General features: G+C 40.3%; 1 protein-coding gene across 2 annotated transcripts in view; it reads right to left on the bottom strand.

Annotated features, from left to right (window-relative positions):
* Window positions 1-438: 438 nt before the first annotated feature.
* Window positions 439-21,529, bottom strand: part of LOC117522257 (kelch-like protein 14) — a 37,207-nt gene continuing 16,116 nt past the window's right edge. For both annotated transcript variants that reach the window (XM_034183646.1, XM_034183647.1), the window contains exons 4-9: window positions 16,982-17,071; window positions 16,484-16,562; window positions 14,679-14,869; window positions 12,154-12,312; window positions 3,960-4,117; window positions 439-935 (exon numbers count right to left, since the gene is read on the bottom strand). In XM_034183646.1, coding sequence (XP_034039537.1) covers window positions 795-935; window positions 3,960-4,117; window positions 12,154-12,312; window positions 14,679-14,869; window positions 16,484-16,562; window positions 16,982-17,071 — 818 coding nt within the window. In that variant the 3' untranslated portion in view covers window positions 439-794. The remainder of the gene's footprint in view (window positions 936-3,959; window positions 4,118-12,153; window positions 12,313-14,678; window positions 14,870-16,483; window positions 16,563-16,981; window positions 17,072-21,529) is intronic.

A 21,529-nucleotide genomic window follows, 5' to 3' on the forward strand; every position in this document is an offset into this window, starting at 1 on the left:
TTTTCTCTGTCAAGCACATGTTTAACGGGACGCACCAAAATACGACTTCAGGCCATGTGTTAGCGATAATCAGTTAAAATTTAGTGTCGGGCAACATAGAGAAAGTGTGTCACTTTTTGTACAACATAATTTTTACTCAAACCTTTCCAGATAACTCCATGACAACTGTTCATTAAAAACAAAAACAAAAACAACAACAAGGCAGCTGCTTCATGATCTGGTGATGTGACAAAGCAGGACAAGTGCACAATCCAGCCAGAGAAAAATGAGCACGACTGATGAAGAATATACACAGTTTATGTAACTCACCCAGTCCCAGTTTAACACTTCTGGACTGATCGCTTTTTCCTCACCGTGTTCTGTCTGAAGTAGGTCTCTACTGAATACAAGATACAATGGATTTGAAAGATATAATTCAGCTCAACACTACGCGTGCTATAGAAGAGAAGCCAAAAACACTCACCATCAGTTTAAATCAAATTAAATGTGAAACTGACCATTCTGTCAGAGCTTTAACACAGATGAGCTTAAATACATAAGTTGTACATTGGTTTTCTTTTTTCCTCTTGTTTTTTTTTTGGTTTTTTTGGGGGGGGGGGGGTTTTGTCACGCCTTCAGTAGGGAATAACAAAAGTGCTCTGGTCATACCTGTAAAAAAATAATTTATACACACCCTCATCATCTGACCAAAGGGCTTGTCACAAAACTGTTGACAACTGTTTTTCTTATTGATGGTCCTCCCCCCAATCACTTTGCAGCTCCTCGCCCCCCTCGCCTGCCGGGTGGATTAGTTGTCATTTGTTAAAAGGAAGGCAGGTGGGCAGTATGACTGTGGAACACGCCGGACCAGCTAAAGGCTCTGCCACCTCTCCCTCCAGCTCTGTCCATGTTGCTTTCTCAGGGCTGTAGCAGATAGTTGAAGACTTATAGGCCCCCTGAAGAAAGAAAGAGAGAGAGAGAGAGAGAGAGAGAGAAAAAAAAAAGTCATGATTCTTTAAGGTTGTTGATATATCTAACTTGGTTGTGCAAAAAGCTGAGTTAGCCACCAGACCATGTCTTTTTTTGTAACTAGTTTGGGAGGTCCTGCAATGTATAGTCCAAAGCACCTTATATTCTATGGGTCAAGGCAACAGCACTTTCGGATTGCTTCCGCGTCATGACTCGCTGGTGTGAAAACACTGCTGGCGTCTTGTTGTACCAAAGAGATACAGTGCATATTTGTGAGGGTTACTTGCTGGTGAATTGAAACCGTGGTTACAATGTAAGAAAATCGCATCAAATTAAACTGTGCGCTACTTAAACAATCCACCCTAGCTTCACTGTTTTCACTTCGGCTAGCACTGTGCCCGGATGTGTGACCGACAGAATATTCAAAATGCTGCATTATTATCGAAGGCCACAAGATGGCACAGTCTACACATGTGACAAGCTGATCCTGTATACTGAATGGGGTACCATGATGCACACTCCGGAGCATAAGGTGGTGGTAATGCACCATTAAGCTGGATGCCAACTACCATAAAACAAGAAGAAGAAGAAGAAGAAGCAGCAGCTCTGAATGAGAGAGACACTCCCTCTTAGAGAACAAATAAATTTAGTACAGCATGCTCTCAAACTGAAAGACTACACTCTTGAGTACTAAAAAGAAATATTACCTTCATGCTACTTGGCACAACACTTGTTTGGACTGTGTGAGATGCCAAGAACAGCACTGACAGCTCAGCTTGAATCAGTCATTATCTTTTATTATATAATAGCTGAGTAGATTTTTGTTATTTAATTGGTGGCTTGTATGTCACATGACACGGATTATTCGTACCATTTGCCATTGTGTTTCATTGACTATGCAATAGTTCTTTTTAGCATGCAATTTTGGTGCTACATGAAATATGCTATTGTAGGCCCCAACCATCGCGCATGTTCACACGAGCGGCGTTTAGCTAAACATGGTGGAATTTGTTTTGCTGACGGACGACAATTTGAAGGAGCTAATTAACGCTGCTAATACTTCTAACACACACAGACACACAAAAAAAACAAATTCACCACGCCATAAGCCGTCGGGAGGCATGAAGAGCTGTTAGAACAAAGAGGATGAAGTTAGGATGAAAAGCTGGACAAATTTCTAACACGATTTTTCGCTGGAGTGACGAAAGCAGACAGCAGTCTGTACACAAAGTCAATGGACGGCATTATGGACTACTGAGAACAATATTCGATTCCTATTTAAAGTTTGTGTTGGACTGTTAAGCACCAGTGACAGAACACCAAAATGTAAGTCCCTTTTCTGTTGTTTATAAATTAATAAAATATCAACTGACAAGGATCTATTTTTGCTGTTATATAAAACAAATAATGAATGTTTTTCTATTCTTTCAATGGAACAAATATTTAATTTGGTGAAGATGGAACGTACCATTCAACGAGGCGAACGAGCTATGAAATATTCATGCCATTGAACTCATAAACATTCATTATACTAATGTTTTATAAAAGTTTCTAAACATTATGTTACACTAAACAAAGCCAGTGACCAGACATTTTCCATCCACTGAAAAGACATTTTCATCTCTTCGGTGGGCTGAGGAAGCAGTTTACACCGAGTTCTCTGTGCCTTCGACAGAAACATTAATTAGCGTGTTACCTTCTGGTCACTTACAAAGTGTTTGCCTTATAAATCCATAATGTGTCAAGTTTTCAAATGTTTAATTACATTTCACGTTTATCTCATCTGTTCAGTAGCCAAAAGAAGCAGTTTACTTGAATTCTTTGTTCATCGTAGAATGACAGTTATTAGCCTGTTACCTTCTGCTCAATGATGCAGTGTTTGCTTTATAAATAAATAATGTGTTGAGCTTTCAAACATTTAATGACACTGCACGTTACATAATCTATGATCCTCTGTTCAGTGGCCAAAATAAGCAATTTACTTGAGTTTTGTGCATGGTACAATAACATTAATTAGTCCATTATCTTCTGCTCACCAATGCGTTGTTTGCATCATAAATAAATAATGCAGCAATGAAATTTATTTTGCTTATTGTTGCAGGAAGTACTATGTTTCAAAAATAAATATAACTTATAGACTGATGCAACTTGTATATTTTCCCCTCTTCCTGATGCATTTTTGAACAGATGCAACTAATAATCCAGTGTGACATATTGTCTGGAAAATATGTAATCTGGACTTGGTTTCTCAGTAATGATAAAATGCAACAGTTAAAAGTGCTTCTGGCAAGTATTTCTATAAGCAATTTAATTTTTTGTTTTTTTACATACATTTCCCAAAGCAGTTTCAAGGATGCACATCCATGCTCACAGCTAATTAAAGAAGAATTGTGACATTTTGTTAACATGAGCTCATTATTTAGATGTTTTTTGGGTTTAACGTTACACAAAAATGATCTTAATCAGTCCAGTATTTGAAGTGGCCAAGTGGTTAGTGCACTTGGTTTCAGTGCAGACGGTTCCCGGTTCAAATCCCACCCGTGCCAATTTCTCCATGTAACGTGGAGTTGTGTCAGCAAGGACAGCCAGTGTAACACTTGTGCCAAATCAACATGCAGGCCCACCTCGGCTCTGCTCTGGTGACCCTGAGTGAAAACAAGGGAGTTGCTGAAGGGACTTATTTACAACTTCAAATGGTTCTTTCAGTTTTGGTTTCCTGTTTCATTTTGATAGTCTTCACCAGTGTTTATGTTCAGCTCTTTACTTCCTTTTGTTACATCCCAGTAAATTTTAGTTTTTGTTTTTAGTTTTCACTCCCACTTTGTTTTTAATTCTAATTGTTCCTTTTAATGTTTGTTTTTGACTACTTTAGTTTCACATCCAGCATACCTGTTATTTAGTTCAGCAATTATCTCTCTCCATTGTGTGCCTAAACCCTAAACACCTCTTTAGTTTAAGAATGTGCATACTATCATCTCAGTGAATCAAATCGCTGGCATGCAAGAATGTACCATGCTCCAACTATAGCCGCCCACGAGGAAGATGCTGTCATCCAAAACGGCACAGCCGGGGCCACTGCGACCCTCCAGGATGGGTGTCTGTAGGATGTTCCACTGGTCAGCTTTCGGGTCGTAACACTCCACCAGCATCACGTCCAGATGGGAGAAACCTACGCGAGAAAGGAAGAAAAAAGAAAAATGTGTGAAAGTAATGTTAAGTGGAGTATCTCACATGCAGTAATAGACAACAGAGTTTCACAGATTGCGTGATTCAGCAGCACGAAATATACATTAATCTATTGGTTCCTCATATTGTCACGAAAAGTGCAAAATTTTCGTCATGGCAGCACGAAATTACTCTATTTCATTCCGTGATGGCTGCATGTAATTAAAAGTGCAGCGTGGGGGTTGGGGTGGTTATGGTTAGGGTTATGGTAAGGCAGGGTTAGGTTATGGTTAAGGTTAGGGTTGGGGGTAGGAGTAGAGTTAGTAATAGTGAGTTAAACAAACAAACAAACAAAAAAACCCCATCATGAAAATTTTAATCATTTCGAAAATTTTAATCATTTCATGACAGGAGGATGAAAAGATGTGAGACTGGGCTGGTAATAGATCATCTTACTGTTGGTCCACTTCAACAAATGTCTTAGGCTGCTACAGAAATTAGATCTAAAATTAATCAAGGAAGCTGCTGTGTATCTGTAAAACAACAGACAAATAAAGATTAAACAAATATCTGGGTAAACCTTAAGAATCGGGGTGGGGGTGGGGGGGGGGGTGATCTCTTCACTATTTCTGACTTAGAAGAGATCAGTGGAAACCCGAAGAGAACTGATCAGAACCTGAGGATTACTGGACCTCAGCTGAAGCAGACCTGAAGATTACTAGACCCGAACAGCAATGCTGTCGGCTCAAACAGACCAGTGTGTGTGTGTGGCGGGGGGAGTTTGTAGTGGGATTCACTGAAAGACTTGCTTCTGAATGCATCTATTATTCTGTGCACGTCACAGTTCACACTCATTGTTTTACCATAAAAAATAAATAAATAAATTACAAACAAAACACCCAGAACACTTTTTTTCCCACCCTCGTCCAAGGATTGGCATTCAGCTGTGGCTGCCGATGCAAATGTGTGTGTGCGTGTGTGTGTTTCCAAAACTGAAGTTGTACTACTGCGTGTCATTGTGTAGTACTGATTTGGACTACATGAATAATTCCAGAAATCCTCATGAAATAATGATTGTAATCCATTTCAATAAAGAAAGTTAGTGTCTTAAGTCTGTGCTTTTATATTTATTCTTATTATTTTGACCACCTATAACCATCATAACTGATGACTGGCGCTCAACATCTCTGAGAATGTGTCATTGTTACAAGCTACACAGAGTGAATGTGCAAGTTGTTTTTTTTTATTTACAGGGGTCATATTGATTTTTGATCCCTTTTACAGTTCTATGTGTGCATGATGAACTTCTAATAAAATAATAACTTAGGCCTTAAATAGCTTATTACCTGAGACAATCAAATATGGCCATCAGGTTTTGCGAAGACTTTGCGTCCATCTGTCTGTGTTCAGCATAAGTCCAGTCCTATTACTGCCAGAGTCTTCAAATTCACAGGGAACATTCTTGGGACACAGACCTTGGACAAGTTCAAAGATGGCTAATCTTGACCTATTTTAAGAGGTTAAAATAAAACATTCTGTTTCTTTTTTTTTTTCTTTTTTTTTTTTTGAGGGACAGGGGTGACAGCCAGTCAGAGCAGAGCGACACCGTGACGTCAGTGGCTGGTCTAGCTAGCTGCAAACTCTGTTTCGTTTGTGTGTAAATATAACCACTTTGCATTTATTATGTAAATGCTAGTTCTAAAACTGTAAACGCTGCTTTTGTAACCTGATAACACCTCTGGAGTGATTTACAAGACATTTCGTGCACACTAACTTCTGGTAACTCAAAGCCAACTTCCACTCTTGTCAATAGCTCATGTATGAACACACGCAAAACTTAAATGTTGTTTATGATTGATTGATTGATATAGGGGCTTTATTGAACATGTACAAACTGTATGTAAGACAACAGGATCGGCTCTCAATAATGGAAATAACAATAAATGTATAATCATTTTATACATACATACACACACACCTAAGACCCGGAGGTTCTCATGAAACAAAACTTAGTTTATGGACTAGACAACCAAAAATGTCATGTCCACATATGTGGATGCCAGGCCCTGGGAGGTTAAATATTTTTCATTCATTCATCTTCTACCACTTAGTCCAATTAAGGGTCGCGGGGGGCTGGAGCCTATCCCAGCAGTCATAGAGTGCGAGGCGGGGTACACCCAGGACAGGACGCCAGTCTGTCGCAGGGCCACAAACAGACAAACAAACACAGACACACCCACACACACACCTACGGACAATGTTAAAGATTCCAATCCACCTAACCCGCATGTCTTTGGATGTGGGAGGAAACCGGAGCACCCGGAGGAAACCCATGCAAACACGGGAAGAACATGCAAACTCCACACAGAAAGGCCACAGGAATTGAACCCACGACCTTCTCGCTGTGAAGCAACAGTGCTAACCACTAAGCCACCGTGCTGCCGAGGATTTATATATATATATATATATATATATACATACATACATACATACACACATGAGCCTTGCATGAGCCAACCTTGAACCTTCGTGCGCATGCGTGATTTTTTTTCACGCCCGTCGATTGTGTCATTTGCTTGTAAGCAGCCTTTGTGTAAGGATGGGTGGAGTCTCTCATCGTTTTTTCTTTGCAAGGAAATGGCAGAACGACTGGAGCAGCGCAACTGCATCAAATTTTGAAAGAAACTGGGCGACAGCCAGGTGGAAACCATTCAGATTTTTCAGACGGCTTTCGGTGAGGATCCTCTGGGCATCACACAGATTAAGGAGCGGTACAACCAGTTTAAAGACGGCCGCACAATGGTGGAGAGCGAGCCGCGCTCCGGGCAGCCATCAACATGCTGAAATGACCGGATCATTCCAAAGTGAACGCTGTGGTGATGTGGGACCATCGTGTGACTATCTGAGAAATTGTGGAAGAGGTGGACATCAGCACTTTTTCGGCACATTCCACTGTGACAGAAGATTTTGCCATGAAAAGAGTTGCAGCAAAATTCATTGGTACGAAGCTGATGGCGCAGTAAAAGCGCCACCGTGTTGAAGCCTCACAGGATATGTTGTGACATGCCCAGCTCGTCCACAATTTCTTGGATAGTCACACGACTGAAAAGCCACTGAAAGCCGTCTGAATCTTCCGAATGGTGCAAGATCTGAAGAATATATATATATATATATATATATATATATATATATACACACTCAACAAAAATATAAACGCAACACTTTTGGTTTTGCTCCCATTTTGTATGAGATGAACTCAAAGATCTAAAACTTTTTCCACATACACAATATCACCATTTCCCTCAAATATTGTTCACAGACCAGTCTAAATCTGTGATAGTGAGCACTTCTCCTTTGCTGAGATAATCCATCCCACCTCAAAGGTGTGCCATATCAAGATGCTGATTACACACCATGATTAGTGCACAGGTGTGCCTTAGACCGCCCACAATAAAAGGCCACTCTGAAAGGTGCAGTTTTATCACACAGCACAATGCCACAGATGTCGCAAGATTTGAGGGAGCGTGCAATTGGCATGCTGACAGCAGGAATGTCAACCAGAGCTGTTGCTTGTGTATTGAATGTTCATTTCTCTACCATAAGCCGTCTCCAAAGGCATTTCAGAGAATTTGGCAGTACATCCAACCAGCCTCACAACCGCAGACCACGTGTAACCACACCAGCCCAGGACCTCCACATCCAGCATGTTCACCTCCAAGATCGTCTGAGACCAGCCACTCGGACAGCTGCTGAAACAATCGGTTTGCATAACCAAAGAATTTCTGCACAAACTGTCAGAAACCGTCTCAGGGAAGCTCATCTGCATGCTCGTCGTCCTCATCGGGGTCTCGACCTGACTCCAGTTCGTCGTCGTAACCAACTTGAGTGGGCAAATGCTCACATTCGCTGGCGTTTGGCACGTTGGAGAGGTGTTCTCTTCACAGATGAATCCCGGTTCACACTGTCCAGGGCAGATGGCAGATAGCGTGTGTGGCGTTGTGTGGGTGAGCGGTTTTCTGATGTCAATGTTGTGGATCGAGTGGCCCATGGTGGCGGTGGGGTTATGGTATGGGCAGGCGTCTGTTATGGACGAAGAACACAGGTGCATTTTATTGATGGCATTTTGAATGCACAGAGAAACCGCGACGAGATCCTGAGGCCCATTGTTGTGCCATACATCCAAGAACATCACCTCATGTTGCAGAAGGGTAATGCACGGCCCCATGTTGCAAGGATCTGTACACAATTCTTGGAAGCTGAAAATGTCCCAGTTTTTGCATGGCCGGCATACTCACCGGACATGTCACCCATTGAGCATGTTTGGGATGCTCTGGACCGGCGTATACGACAGCGTGTACCAGTTCCTGCCAATATCCAGCAACTTCGCACAGCCATTGAAGAGGAGTGGACCAACATTCCACAGGCCACAATTGACAACCTGATCAACTCTATGCGAAGGAGATGTGTTGCACTGCATGAGGCAAATGGTGGTCACACCAGATACTGACTGGTATCCCCCCCAATAAAACAAAACTGCACCTTTCAGAGTGGCCTTTTATTGTGGACAGTCTAAGGCACACCTGTGCACTAATCATGGTGTCTAATCAGCATCTTGATATGGCACACCTGTGAGGTGGGATGGATTATCTCAGCAAAGGAGAAGTGCTCACTATCACAGATTTAGACTGGTTTGTGAACAATATTTGAGGGAAATGGTGATATTGTGTAGATCTTTGAGTTCATCTCATACAAAATGGGAGCAAAACCAAAAGTGTTGCGTTTATATTTTTGTTGAGTGTATGTATACAACCCCTGGCAAAAATTATGGAATCCCCGGCCTCGGAGGATGTTCATTCAGTTGTTTAATTTTGTAGAAAAAAAGCAGATCACAGACATGACACAAAACTAAAGTCATTTCAAATGGCAACTTTCTGGCTTTAAGAAACACTATAAGAAATCAGGAAAAAAAAATTGTGGCAGTCAGTAACGGTTACTTTTTTAGACCAAGCAGAGGGAAAAAAATATGGAATCACTCAATTCTGAGGAAAAAATTATGGAATCATGAAAAACAAAAGAACACTCCAACACATCACTAGTATTTTGTTGCACCACCTCTGGCTTTTATAACAGCTTGCAGTCTCTGAGGCATGGACTTAATGAGTGACAAACAGTACTCTTCATCAATCTGGCTCCAACTTTCTCTGATTGCTGTTGCCAGATCAGCTTTGCAGGTTGGAGCCTTGTCATGGACCATTTTCTTCAACTTCCACCAAAGATTTTCAATTGGATTAAGATCCGGACTATTTGCAGGCCATGACATTGACCCTATGTGTCTTTTTGCAAGGAATGTTTTCACAGTTTTTGCTCTATGGCAAGATGCATTATCATCTTGAAGAATGATTTCATCATCCCCAAACATCCTTTCAATTGATGGGATAAGAAAAGTGTCCAAAATATCAACGTAAACTTGTGCATTTTGATGATGTAATGACAGCCATCTCCCCAGTGCCTTTACCTGACATGCAGCCCCATATCATCAATGACTGTGGAAATTTACATGTTCTCTTCAGGCAGTCATCTTTATGAATCTCACTGGAACGGCACCAAACAAAAGTTCCAGCATCATCACCTTGCCCAATGCAAATTCGAGATTCATCACTGAATATGACTTTCATCCAGTCATCCACAGTCCACAATTGCTTTTCTTTAGCCCACTGTAACCTTGTTTTTTTCTGTTTAGGTGTTAATGATGGCTTTCGTTTAGCTTTTCTGTATGTAAATCCCATTTCCTTTAGGCGGTTTCTTACAGTTCGGTCACAGACGTTGACTCCAGTTTCCTCCCATTCGTTTCTCATTTGTTTTGTTGTGCATTTTCGATTTTTGAGACATATTGCTTTAAGTTTTCTGTCTTGATGCTTTGATGTCTTCCTTGGTCTACCAGTATGTTTGCCTTTAACAACCTTCCCATGTTGTTTGTATTTGGTCCAGAGTTTAGACACAGCTGACTGTGAACAACCAACATCTTTTGCAACATTGCGTGATGATTTACCCTCTTTTAAGAGTTTGATAATCCTCTCCTTTGTTTCAATTGACATCTCTCGTGTTGGAGCCATGATTCATGTCAGTCCACTTGGTGCAACAGCTCTCCAAGGTGTGATCACTCCTTTTTAGATGCAGACTAACAAGCAGATCTGATTTGATGCAGGTGTTAGTTTGGGGGATGAAAATTTACAGGGTGATTCCATAATTTATTCCTCAGAATTGAGTGAGTCCATATTTTTTCCCTCTGCTTGGTCTAAAAAAGTAACCGTTACTGACTGCCACAATTTTTTTTTTTCTTATTTCTTATAGTGTTTCTTAAAGCCAGAAGGTTGCCATTTGAAATGACTTTAGTTTTGTGTCATGTCTGTGATCTGCTTTTTTTCTACAGAATTAAACAACTGAACGAACATCCTCCGAGGCCAGTGATTCCATAATTTTAGCTATATATATATAGTACATACACTTTGCACTGGAATAGGAATTAAACAACAGCAAATTATAAAGAAGACAATGCTCATATGGTCGAGAGCATTTTAGCATTGCGTTATACTTTTATAATCACAGATGTCTACATGTATCTCAGGGTTTATCCGTGACACACTCAATAAACCAGTCTATACTCTGTGGAGAACACCAGAGTGCCCGCTCCACCTCTCTGCAGGGAGAGGGTCTGGCCACCAGCTTTTCCTTTGCACTGTGACAGACACAGATACAGGTTGTTTCTTCAAGACCTGAAAATAGGTATTTTGTGTAAGCACCAACTCAGTGTCCACAGTCTATTTATATTAGTTAATTAAAGATGCAACAACTTATAAAGTTCATGATTCAGATCACACAGCAGTTCCGGTCATTTTTCAACAAAAAAGTATGGCTTTGCTTTACAAGTATTGAACCACATGCAAAAAATTAGGAAAAGTCTGGGTTTTTTGTTTTGTTTTTTTCCTGGAGCTCAGGAGGCTCAGAACAGCACAAGGAAGGGGTGTCAGACACTTCACCCTCAACTCCTGGCATTTTGGAGTGATTCTTTCCGTACTTGGATGCTGAAGTGGGCCGAGCCTGCACTGGCTTCCTCAAGCCACCTGGAAGGCAGCAGAGGCTGTCTGCTTTTAACAAGCACCACTCATACAAACACACATCTGCTTTGATTTTACTGCAACTTTGCATCAAAGGTTACAAATTTCAGTGACAATAAATCTGTATTTCACACTATTATGTAAACTTTGCAATTAACCTTCAGGTCATATGCATACCAAATCATGGGGGGGAGCATGTTTGCCTTCTCCAGCTGCTGTGTTCCTCAAAACTGTGACACATATGTGCTGGGATCATGCTCAAACAAATGGGTCACATATCCAAAATGTCACAGCTGACGTTCCTCACAATGGAAGTGATACACCTCATCTTAGTGTCTGTAACTGCTTGTTTGACACAAAGTCTTTCCAGCAGTACCCAAGGATCCTCTGAAGAGACCTAGTACCAAAAGACATGCTGTCTTTTGGTGCTAGGTCACTAGTTAGCTTCCACGTTTCACAGTCATACAATAGGACTGGAAGCATCAGGACCCTAAAGACTTGGGCCTTCGTTCTCCTGTAAAAATATCAGCATTACCAAAGCCTCTGTCCAGCAACCTCATAACTCTATAAGCTCTTTATAATCTACAAATACCACTTGCACTAACTGTGCCAGGTGGTACATAAGGCCCACACGCGCTAAGAGTCAGGTTTCAATCTAGACCTCCACTGAGTCACGTTCGACTCTCTGAAACCTTCTGCTTTTCACAAGTCCCTGGATGTTCTTTGAATCAGAAAGCTTCTTCAATAATAAAAGGCAATTTTCTATTATCATGCTGTGCCATGACAGACGACTTGTGAATGATGTCTGTGATGATGGCTGCTTTCTCATAAAAGCAGCGTCCTTTTCACACAGTCTGGCGAAAAAAAAAAGAATACCCCATCATGACCAGTTTTCTGTTAATTTTGTGAAACTCCATGTTCTTACCTTTCAAATGGTTTCCTCCAATGGCATACAAGCGGTCGTTCATTCCAGCCAGGGCGTGAATGGCACGCTTTGTGTTCATGTCTTGTTTCCGAGCCCACACATCCATTACAGGGTCATAACAGTAGAGCCAGGAAACGTACTCACCATTGTGAACACCTCCTGCAAAACAGTGAAAAGCAGCTACTCACAAATGTAGCACACAGGCTCTGAAAGTTCATATATTCAAATATACATTTAACATATATTCACACAAAGGTGTCTAGATCCCTTTCTTTGCTTTGAATACCGTGCAGCCACGTGTGATGCGGAGAACTTATCAGCTCCTCTGAAAACGTGATCTTTGTATCGGTGCCTGGATGCTGAGTTCCTTTATAACTACTGCATAATAGATGGGAATGTGCCCGAGTTAATAAGGCCGTCTCAACCAACTCTGTTCAAGCACAGGTTCCTCTCAAGGTTGGCTTCTTTGTTCCCTTCTTTTATTTCAGATTTTAATGACTGCTGCAAAGAATAACACAATAGTCAAATCACAGTGTTCAATGGTGATTCAGTTTGAGTAAGCTTTCGGCAGAGGATGGGTTTGGATGGTGGGTTGATGATGCTTCTCATTTAAATGTCACAAAAAAAAAGATGTGATTCTGAGAACACTCCAAGTCACTATAAATATTATGAAAATACTAATCAAGACAAAAGAGAGTGAGATGTATTTGAACACAGTGAGCAGCTCTTTGAACCAGGTGAGGCTGCAATCAGAACAAAATGCCTTTCTTCAGGAAAATATGAGTCATCATCAGCATAGTCATCATACTATAATGAAATGTGTTTGTGTCGCTGAAGCGCCTGTGATCATCGTCCTGTAACAAGAATTACACTAAAGCAGTGTTGCCAACACAGTAGATTTATCGCTACACCTGGTGACCTGTCCAGACTGAAACAACTTAATGTCATTTATTGGTATGCATCCATTCCTGCATTTCAGGCCTGCAAAATATTCCAAAAATCATTGAGATAGAGCAATGAGTTTTTGAAAAGGTGTCTTTGAGGAGCAAAGATGGACAGAGGATCTCCAGTTTGCCTGACAAAACTGGTGAAAGGGTAAATGGACTGCATTTATATAGCACTTTTCCATCTGAATCAGAAGCTCAAAGCACTTTACAGTGATGCCTCACATTCACCCATTCACACACACATACACACCGATGTTAGGGTGCTGTCATACAAGGCGCTCGCTACACAAAGGGATGATGGTGCAACTAGAGGATTAAGGAGATGATTTCCTGCCCAGATGGGGTTTGAATCGAGGATCCTCTGTTCTCAAGCCCACTGCTTAACCACTAGACCATCACTTCGCCAGTGTTCAAAAATGTACAAAAACAATGTTCATCAAAGAAAGTTTGGAAGGGATTTATAGTTAATAAATATCAATAAATGATTCAAGGAATCTGGAGGAATTAATATGTGTAAAGACCAAAAGCACAAGCCTAGTGCGTACCCTAGTGCCTAGAATAAGGTTGCATCTTATTCTTCTTGACCAGCTTTGGGCGATTTATGTCATGACTTGGCACTGTAAAAAATAAATTAAAATAAATTGAAACAACAACTTGAACACTCAAATTTCTTCATCCAGTCAAAAGTTACATTATGCATCTGCCTCATATTTACGCTGCTGCAACCAGACGCAGCATGTGCAGATCCAGTTAATATGCAGCACAAAGTCCACACATTTTGTAGCCCATGGTTCTGTGTTGTGTGTGTGCAAATGTTGATGGGTTTTCTGCAAAATATTGAAAATGACGGGAAAAAACAGTGCTCCTTCCATTTATATTAATTCTATTTCATGTTTTGCGTGGTCAACGTCATTTCATTTGACAAAATAAACATCCATTCCTGCCTTCCACTCCAACATAAAGCTGTGAACAGGGATGCAACAGGAAAATGTTGCACCATTCTCTATTTCTCCACTCACATCCACAGAAGCCGATAATTCTTTCAGAGCTGTCATGGCTGTCTTGGTGGCTTCCCTCACAGTCTCCTTCTGGCACGGTCACTCCATTTTTGAGAACTGTCTATCTGGCACAGATTTGCCATTCAGTACTATACTGTTTGTAATTGTTAATGATTGATGGACATGAAGTCCAGGACATATTCAGTGACTTGGAAATGTCAAGAATGACTAAAAGTGAAGATTTATTCCTTAAACATAGAAAAAAATACCCATATCACAACTTTTTTTAATGTGTTGCAGGCCTACAGTTGACAACACAAAATTTTAAATATCTTGGGTTCGTACTCTCTGCAATCAAATAGAAGTCAATATAAATCTCAGGATCATTTCACACACACACACACACGCGCACACACACACACACACACACACACACACACACCGATTTTCCATGCCGTCCCAACTTTTTCCAGATATGGGTGTTGTGATTTTTTTGGACAATATTTATTAACTTGTATCATTCTGTTACATCACAGTCATGTTTGAAAGGGCGCAAGTGACTTGAGAGATTCTTCCTGACCTGAGATGTAGATCTTCCCGTTGTGAACTGCTCCTGCATGGGCAGCCAGGGGCTGCGGCAGAGACGACACGTAGTTCCACTCATTTGTCTCCAGGTTGTAGGACTCCACGCTGGAGAGGTAACCTGTCTCATTCCTCCCACCAATCACGTAGAGGTGCTTATCCAGACGGCAGGCAAAGAAACTGGCTCTCCTGAGAAGACGTGTCAGCCAGACAACATAATTAAGCAACGACAAAACTCAGTGTCGGATTCCAAATCGCGCGCACAGGTGGCACATACAGTAGTGACTAGAAGTGAGCTGATGGCACACATTCATATCAATGTGTACTGATGATTACATTGCAGAACAATCAAAGTTTTTTTAATTGGTATAATACTGGTATGCTATAAAAGCAAACATTAGGGATCTCCAACTTGGCTCCTGGGGTATTGCCTACACTCCATGTATTCTAACTCCTCCTCTGTTCTACTCCACGATGGAACTATGGTTGATCACAAAAGTTACACTATTCCTAGTATTTTTTTTTTCCATCACAGCCACAGAAACTTGTTAACTCAGTGGTGTCCAAAGTATTCCAGAAAGGGCCAAGAGGGAGCAGGTTCCTCTTGGCCCTTTCTGGAATCCTTTGGACACCACTGCTGTAATTCTTATAGAATTGTCATGGGTGTCCTGGTGGCTTCCCTCACTATTTTTATTACACAGTCACTCACTTTTTTGAGAACTGCCAACTGCCAACTCTAGACAGATTTACCACCCATACAGTACCACACTGTTTGTATTTCTTAATAAATAATGTAAATGAAGTCCAAGACATAGTAACTTAGAAATATTTATATATCCATCCCCTTGGCTTGTTGAAAGAAAATTGGTTATAAAAGTAATTTAGTTGTTTTATACTAATGGGGGCACATCACACCATTGTTCTGACTTGGATATTTGTATTTAACTTACATCAGTGCTGGAGAGATTTATTTTCATCATGAGTTGAAAAGGTATAGTTTTACAAATTTTAATTAGGGATAGACCGATAATCGGCTCAGCCGATTACTGGCTGAGTATCGGCCCCGGCTGATTACTGGCATCAGCCAATTATCACCCTGGCCAATTATCGTTCTATCCCTACAGAGCACCAAAAGGGATTATCGGCCAATGCCGATTATCCGCCCAACTGATTATTGGTCTATCCCTACAGAGCACCCAGAGGGATTATCAGCCAATGCCGGTTATCGGCCCATCCCTACAGAGCACCCAAAGGGATTATCGGCCCAACCGATTATCGGTCTATCCCTACAGAGCACCCAGAGGGATTATTGGCCCAACCAATTATCGGTCTATCCCTACAGAGTACCCAAAGGGATTATCGGCAAATGCCGATTATCGGCCCAACCGACTATCGGTCTATCCCTACAGAGCACCCAAAGGGATTATTGGCCAATGCTGATTATCAGCCCAGCTGATTATTGGTCTAGGTCTACAGAGGACCCAGAAAGATTATCGTCTGATGCATATTATCAGCCCATCCCTAATCGGTCGGTCTATCGGTCAGTCTATCCCTAATTTGAATATATAGAAGCCTGATTTTATTCTTTTTGTTATTTGATGTCATTAAAAAAATTTAAATGTATAAAATCTCACGGGTGCACAAACTTTTTTCACAGCACGGTGTTGCTAAACAGACGCAAGTACCTTGTTTTACCTTTTTTGGCATCAATGGTGACTTTCATGAGATTAAACAAAAGCACTAATTAATTATCAAAGAGCTACCAACCGAACAATTCTGCATCCACACCTCAAACTGACTCACCTCTCCTGCATAGGAGGCAGCTGTATCCAACTGTTGAATCTGGGATCATAGCGGCTGACAAAATTAGTGCTGTGCTTTCCTGCAGAACAGACAGAGACCACATTCTGACATCTATTGGTTGAATGCTTTGTTATCGCATTTGGTTTACAGCAGAATATCTTTAAAGACTCTACTATAACTTCAGACTGATATCATATTGATCATTAAAGTTTGTTACAGTTGCTGTGTGCAAACATTATTTTATACTGTATACAGCACTCGCTGCCATCCTACGGCACGTATATTTTTGACAAGTGTTGACTGTAGTGCTGTTTTTCTACTCAGAGCCCATCTTCAGTGACGAGTGTTCCAGTCTACCTGAAAGTGTTTCATTAAAACTCTGATGGATTTGACCTCACATAACATCTGGTGGAGTGCTCTCAAATTAAGTAAACACTGACAATTCTGCTGTGTGACATCAGCGGAAACCAGTGTTCCCAGTCTGTGGTGTTGCTGTACCATTGGGGTTCCATTGATCCTCTCCACCCAGCAGGAGTAAAAAGTTCTCCACCTCCACCACGCAGTGATGGGCGCTGTTGTAAGGCATTACTGCAGGAGAGATGAGAATGTGTCAATCAAAAAAATGTAACAAAATATCACAGTGAAACTAGAATGTCACCAAGTCAGAACAATCCTGGAACTTTACATTGAGACTAATACCACTGCACGGTTGTTGCCATATACCGTATGTAGCAATACGGCAACTTCATTACCATCATCCTGTGCAAATGGACAGTACTGATGAGCACCACAGAATTTCCATAAAAATGGTGAGTTTAATTTTTGTTTTTTTGTTTTTTTTTTAAGGGGTACACCGAGTGGATAACCTGTTTAAATGTAACCTGTCAGTGATGTAATCTATTAATTAATGGTCATAATTATGAAATGGGTCAGTGGTATGTGACAAGTTAAAGAAATGCAATCTGTTAAATAATGTTGACTATGATGCTGTATATTGAAAGATTGTATTGTTAAAAGGGGCAGAAATCATAAGACTTGTTCTTCTTTCTGCTCCTTTTCATTCTGGTATTGTGGTGCTTTTGTTTTTTGCTTTTCTGTTTTTCTTTTAAATGAATGAAATAAATATTAAAGAAAGAAAGAAAGACAGATATTCTGAATCAGTATTATTCCAGTATTGGCCAAAATGACTGGCTCAGATATTTAAATAGTAAATAAAATAAATAAATAAAAATCTGATTCAAGTCTTCTGTTGCACATCTGACTTATGTATGTTTTGAGGATAAGGCAGGGCAAACTGCACTGGACTGATATCAGTATCAGCAGATAGTGAAGGTATCAGTATCGGTATCATATCAGACAAAAAAAGTGGTATTCTGCCATCACTAGTTGTTTTGTTCATGAGTGGATCATCAGAAATCTAAATACCTCAACACTTTTATCCAAACAGACATCCACTCAAAGATTTTTTTCAGTGTTCTTAAAGAAACTAATCAACTATGAAGATAATTTTTATATATAAACATCCTTGAGTTATTCAAAGGTGCACTCTTCAGCACAACACAAAGACATATATACCGTAATTTAAAACTGTTTGTATGACTGTTTTTTGCAATTATACAAAACATATTGCGCAATGAGCCAATAAGTTGAGACTTGAGTCTTAACAGAAAGAGGATGATGAAAACAGGGGTGGGAAGGATCCAGAATTTCTCCATCCTTTCCATAAATTTTCTTTTCGCCAAATAAAATTGACTATAGTAAACTACTTTGAATTTCACCTATATATTACCACCCTAAATAATGTTTTGTGCCATAAAATTGACATGTTTTGAGTCTTCTAGCAACCGGATTCATCATGAAGTGCAGCCATATTTGTTTTGTTGGTGGAGTTTCCCCACAACATCACTGAGGAATTCCCCAAACATTTCCTTACAGTTGGGGCCACATTCCCTGTGATTAGCAGGGAACCAGTCAGTCAGTGCAGAAAATTTCTCTCAGCGACTCCGTAAAAAGTACTGCATATTCAACGTGGAATTTCTGTGTTCTGATAGATACAAGTGAGGACCAGTGAACCTCCTATTTTGGGCTAATTTGATGTATTAGTTTAAATAGAAATGGCACAGTGGGACATGTCTGGGCTTGTTCTGGCAGGCATATAGGGGAACTTCCCACTAGTCCTCCTTAATACTAGGAGAGCATGCTGAAGTTGTTTTTATATTTATGGTAGACTACTTGTATATGTTGCACTAAAGTGGGTTAAGTAATGTTACAAAAGAGTGACAATTAAAAAACTCCATTATTTGTTGATTTTCAATTCAACAGATTTATAGACAACAGTACAATTATAGGTGATCAATGGTGTATGTCAACAGAATCATATGTTTTATTTTTGTAAATTGAACAAAACTGGATCTGGTTTGTTAGCTACTTGAAAATATTACATTTATTTGTGAACCTTAAAATCAGTTTGGGGTCATAATATACACCATCAAATAATATAAAGAAGTTTGGACCAGTGGACCCTAGGACTAGTGAACCCTAGGACTAGTGCACCCTCCCCATGTAAAGTAGGGATTTTGTTTGCATGTGATTTATAAAGCCTTGTTGGTAATCACAAGGTGCTGTTGGCTACTAAAGTCACTGATGTTTGTGTGAATACAGTATCATCTCCAAAACCAGGTGTAGAATCAAATGTGTATTTTCTCTCTTTTTTGTAATATACAGTGTTAATTTAAATGTAAAATTTTCCATCACATCCTGACATGTGTCAACAAACTATTAAGCAATAAAATGATTGTAAAAACCTGATTCAATCCAACCTCATGTTCTTCTAAATTGTATGAGACAACCTACAACAAATTATAGTTTTGTCACCTTAAAGAAATTATGCATTTGTAAATATTAGTTATTTCACTGGTATTCATTATTTTAAAAAAAAAACATGTTAGGTACTGTATTTGCACAGTAATCTATATTTCACTGAACAGAATCCGATCTTTATTCGGAAATACTTTAAATTACACTGACAGGTTTAAAAAAAAATTAAATATTATTTTATGATAAACTGATCAAAATATCAAAACCTACCCTATTTCATTAAGTAAAAATAAAAACTGATGAAAAACCAACAGCCAGATGCTGAAATTGCAACAATTTAATGGATTCTATCTGATGATGGTATTGATCTTTTCACCTTTATAAATCTGATCTAGAATCCACTTTCAGACCTTGGTAAGCAGCACTGTATACTGTGTTCTGTTTCACAATGACACGAATCATTGTTACTTTTTACATTTTTCTGAGATATATATATATATATATATATATATATATATAATTCAAAATACAGTGCAACAGTTACATAATGCACTGGAGCAGTAACTACTGTTATAGTATCATTTTGTCAATATGTCATATTCATAATGTGCCTGTGCTAAAGCAAAACTCCTTGTACCAGATATTCCTGTGTATATATTTTTTTACTCCCTGCCTCTCCTTCTTTTTTTCTTTCTTTCATTCTTTTTTTGGTGCAGAAGTGACCCCATTGAGATGTAGAGAAATGGTCTTAGGTGACAGTCATAATGAACATGATCGTGTTCACTCAATAAATCTTGGGCCCGGTGCTTTTTGAGCGCAAATCAGTGAAATGTTAAAGCCCACCTGTCTGTCTCCATCAGTCATTTCCACTGTCACCTCCCCACCGCCTGATGGATCACAGTTGCTTCAAAATTAGACAGCCCAGAATCTCATTTCTTTCCAATTGGCCTCTCCCTGCAATCTCACTCTGGCTGGATGACATGTGTCGGTCCTCTATGGGAGGAGACTCTAGGATGGGAACTAATACTACATACAATAAACACAGCTTTATCTTGAATAAGGGGATTAGGTTGCCTGCCTCCATTGCACCTCAAGAAGGAGGGTTATATGACTGCCAAATTCCCTTACATGCTATTTACATTATCATTCAGTCAGCAGTATATAGGACACGGATGGGTGGCTTTTTATTTGATAGCTTGCGACTAAAAATCATCTCATGCCCATGTGAAAAGAAGATTATTGCTTTACAGTGTATCTTAGGTGACAGTCTGAAGAACACTATAGGAGGATTGGGGACATTTACTCTGCCTCCACAGGTGCCTGAGATGCAGGTACATTGTTCAGGGAAAATCCACATAATCATACATGACTTAGACGATCAATACGTAAAATCTTTCTAAAAAGTCCAGCGTTGTGAAAATATGTATCACATGGAATTAATTTACCCACTTGTCCCCTTTTGGCCTGATCCTTCCTCTAACCCCAGAAGGACAAGGGTGTCTTCTCTGAGATGGATGCCGTCTCTCCATCCGACAATGAGCTCCAGGGCTCACTAGAGGGAGTCAGAAACCTCCGCATAGAAGCTGGTCGGTTGAATGACTCTCCAGCTAATGCACCACTGCTGCTGGAGCTGTGACGTGCCTTTAACGCCATTACAACCGTGTCCTGTCCCGCTGAGCTGAATTCCTTTGTTCTAGCCCCCTCCGCCTAGATGAGGTCCATTTTCAAGTGTGAGATTTTAATATCAGGCTGGTTTGGAGAAACACAGTAAGGGGAGAAGCAGCCCAGCGTTGTGCCTGCCTTTGTCTCTGTGTTTGTCCACGCCGCCGTGGGTACGCTAGATGGCAAACTTTACACTCGAATCAGCGGGCAGTGGGGATATCTGACACACTGAGAGGGATCAGATTTTTCCCAAATTGTGTTGATGAATGTCTTAATCAAAGCCTGTCCCTCTCAGGTTTCGCCTCATTGAAAAGTTATGATTGAATGTTAATAATCTTCTATTCCACATCCATTGTGTGGAAGCTACATCAGGTGGTCACTGATGTGTTGAGGGGATGATTTTGCAGTTTTGTCCTTCCACTTGGACACGGACCATTTGAGTGTTAACTTTTTAGTTTTGAGTGATTGAAATCCCCGCTGACCTTTTGCTTGTTGCAGTTTATACCCGTGAGTGTGACTTTAATGAGAAAATGACACTATAAACACCGCTGAGCTTCGGGCTGTTAT

The sequence above is a fragment of the Thalassophryne amazonica genome, chromosome 12 (assembly GCF_902500255.1).
Source record: "Thalassophryne amazonica chromosome 12, fThaAma1.1, whole genome shotgun sequence".
Lineage (NCBI taxonomy): Eukaryota > Metazoa > Chordata > Actinopteri > Batrachoidiformes > Batrachoididae > Thalassophryne > Thalassophryne amazonica.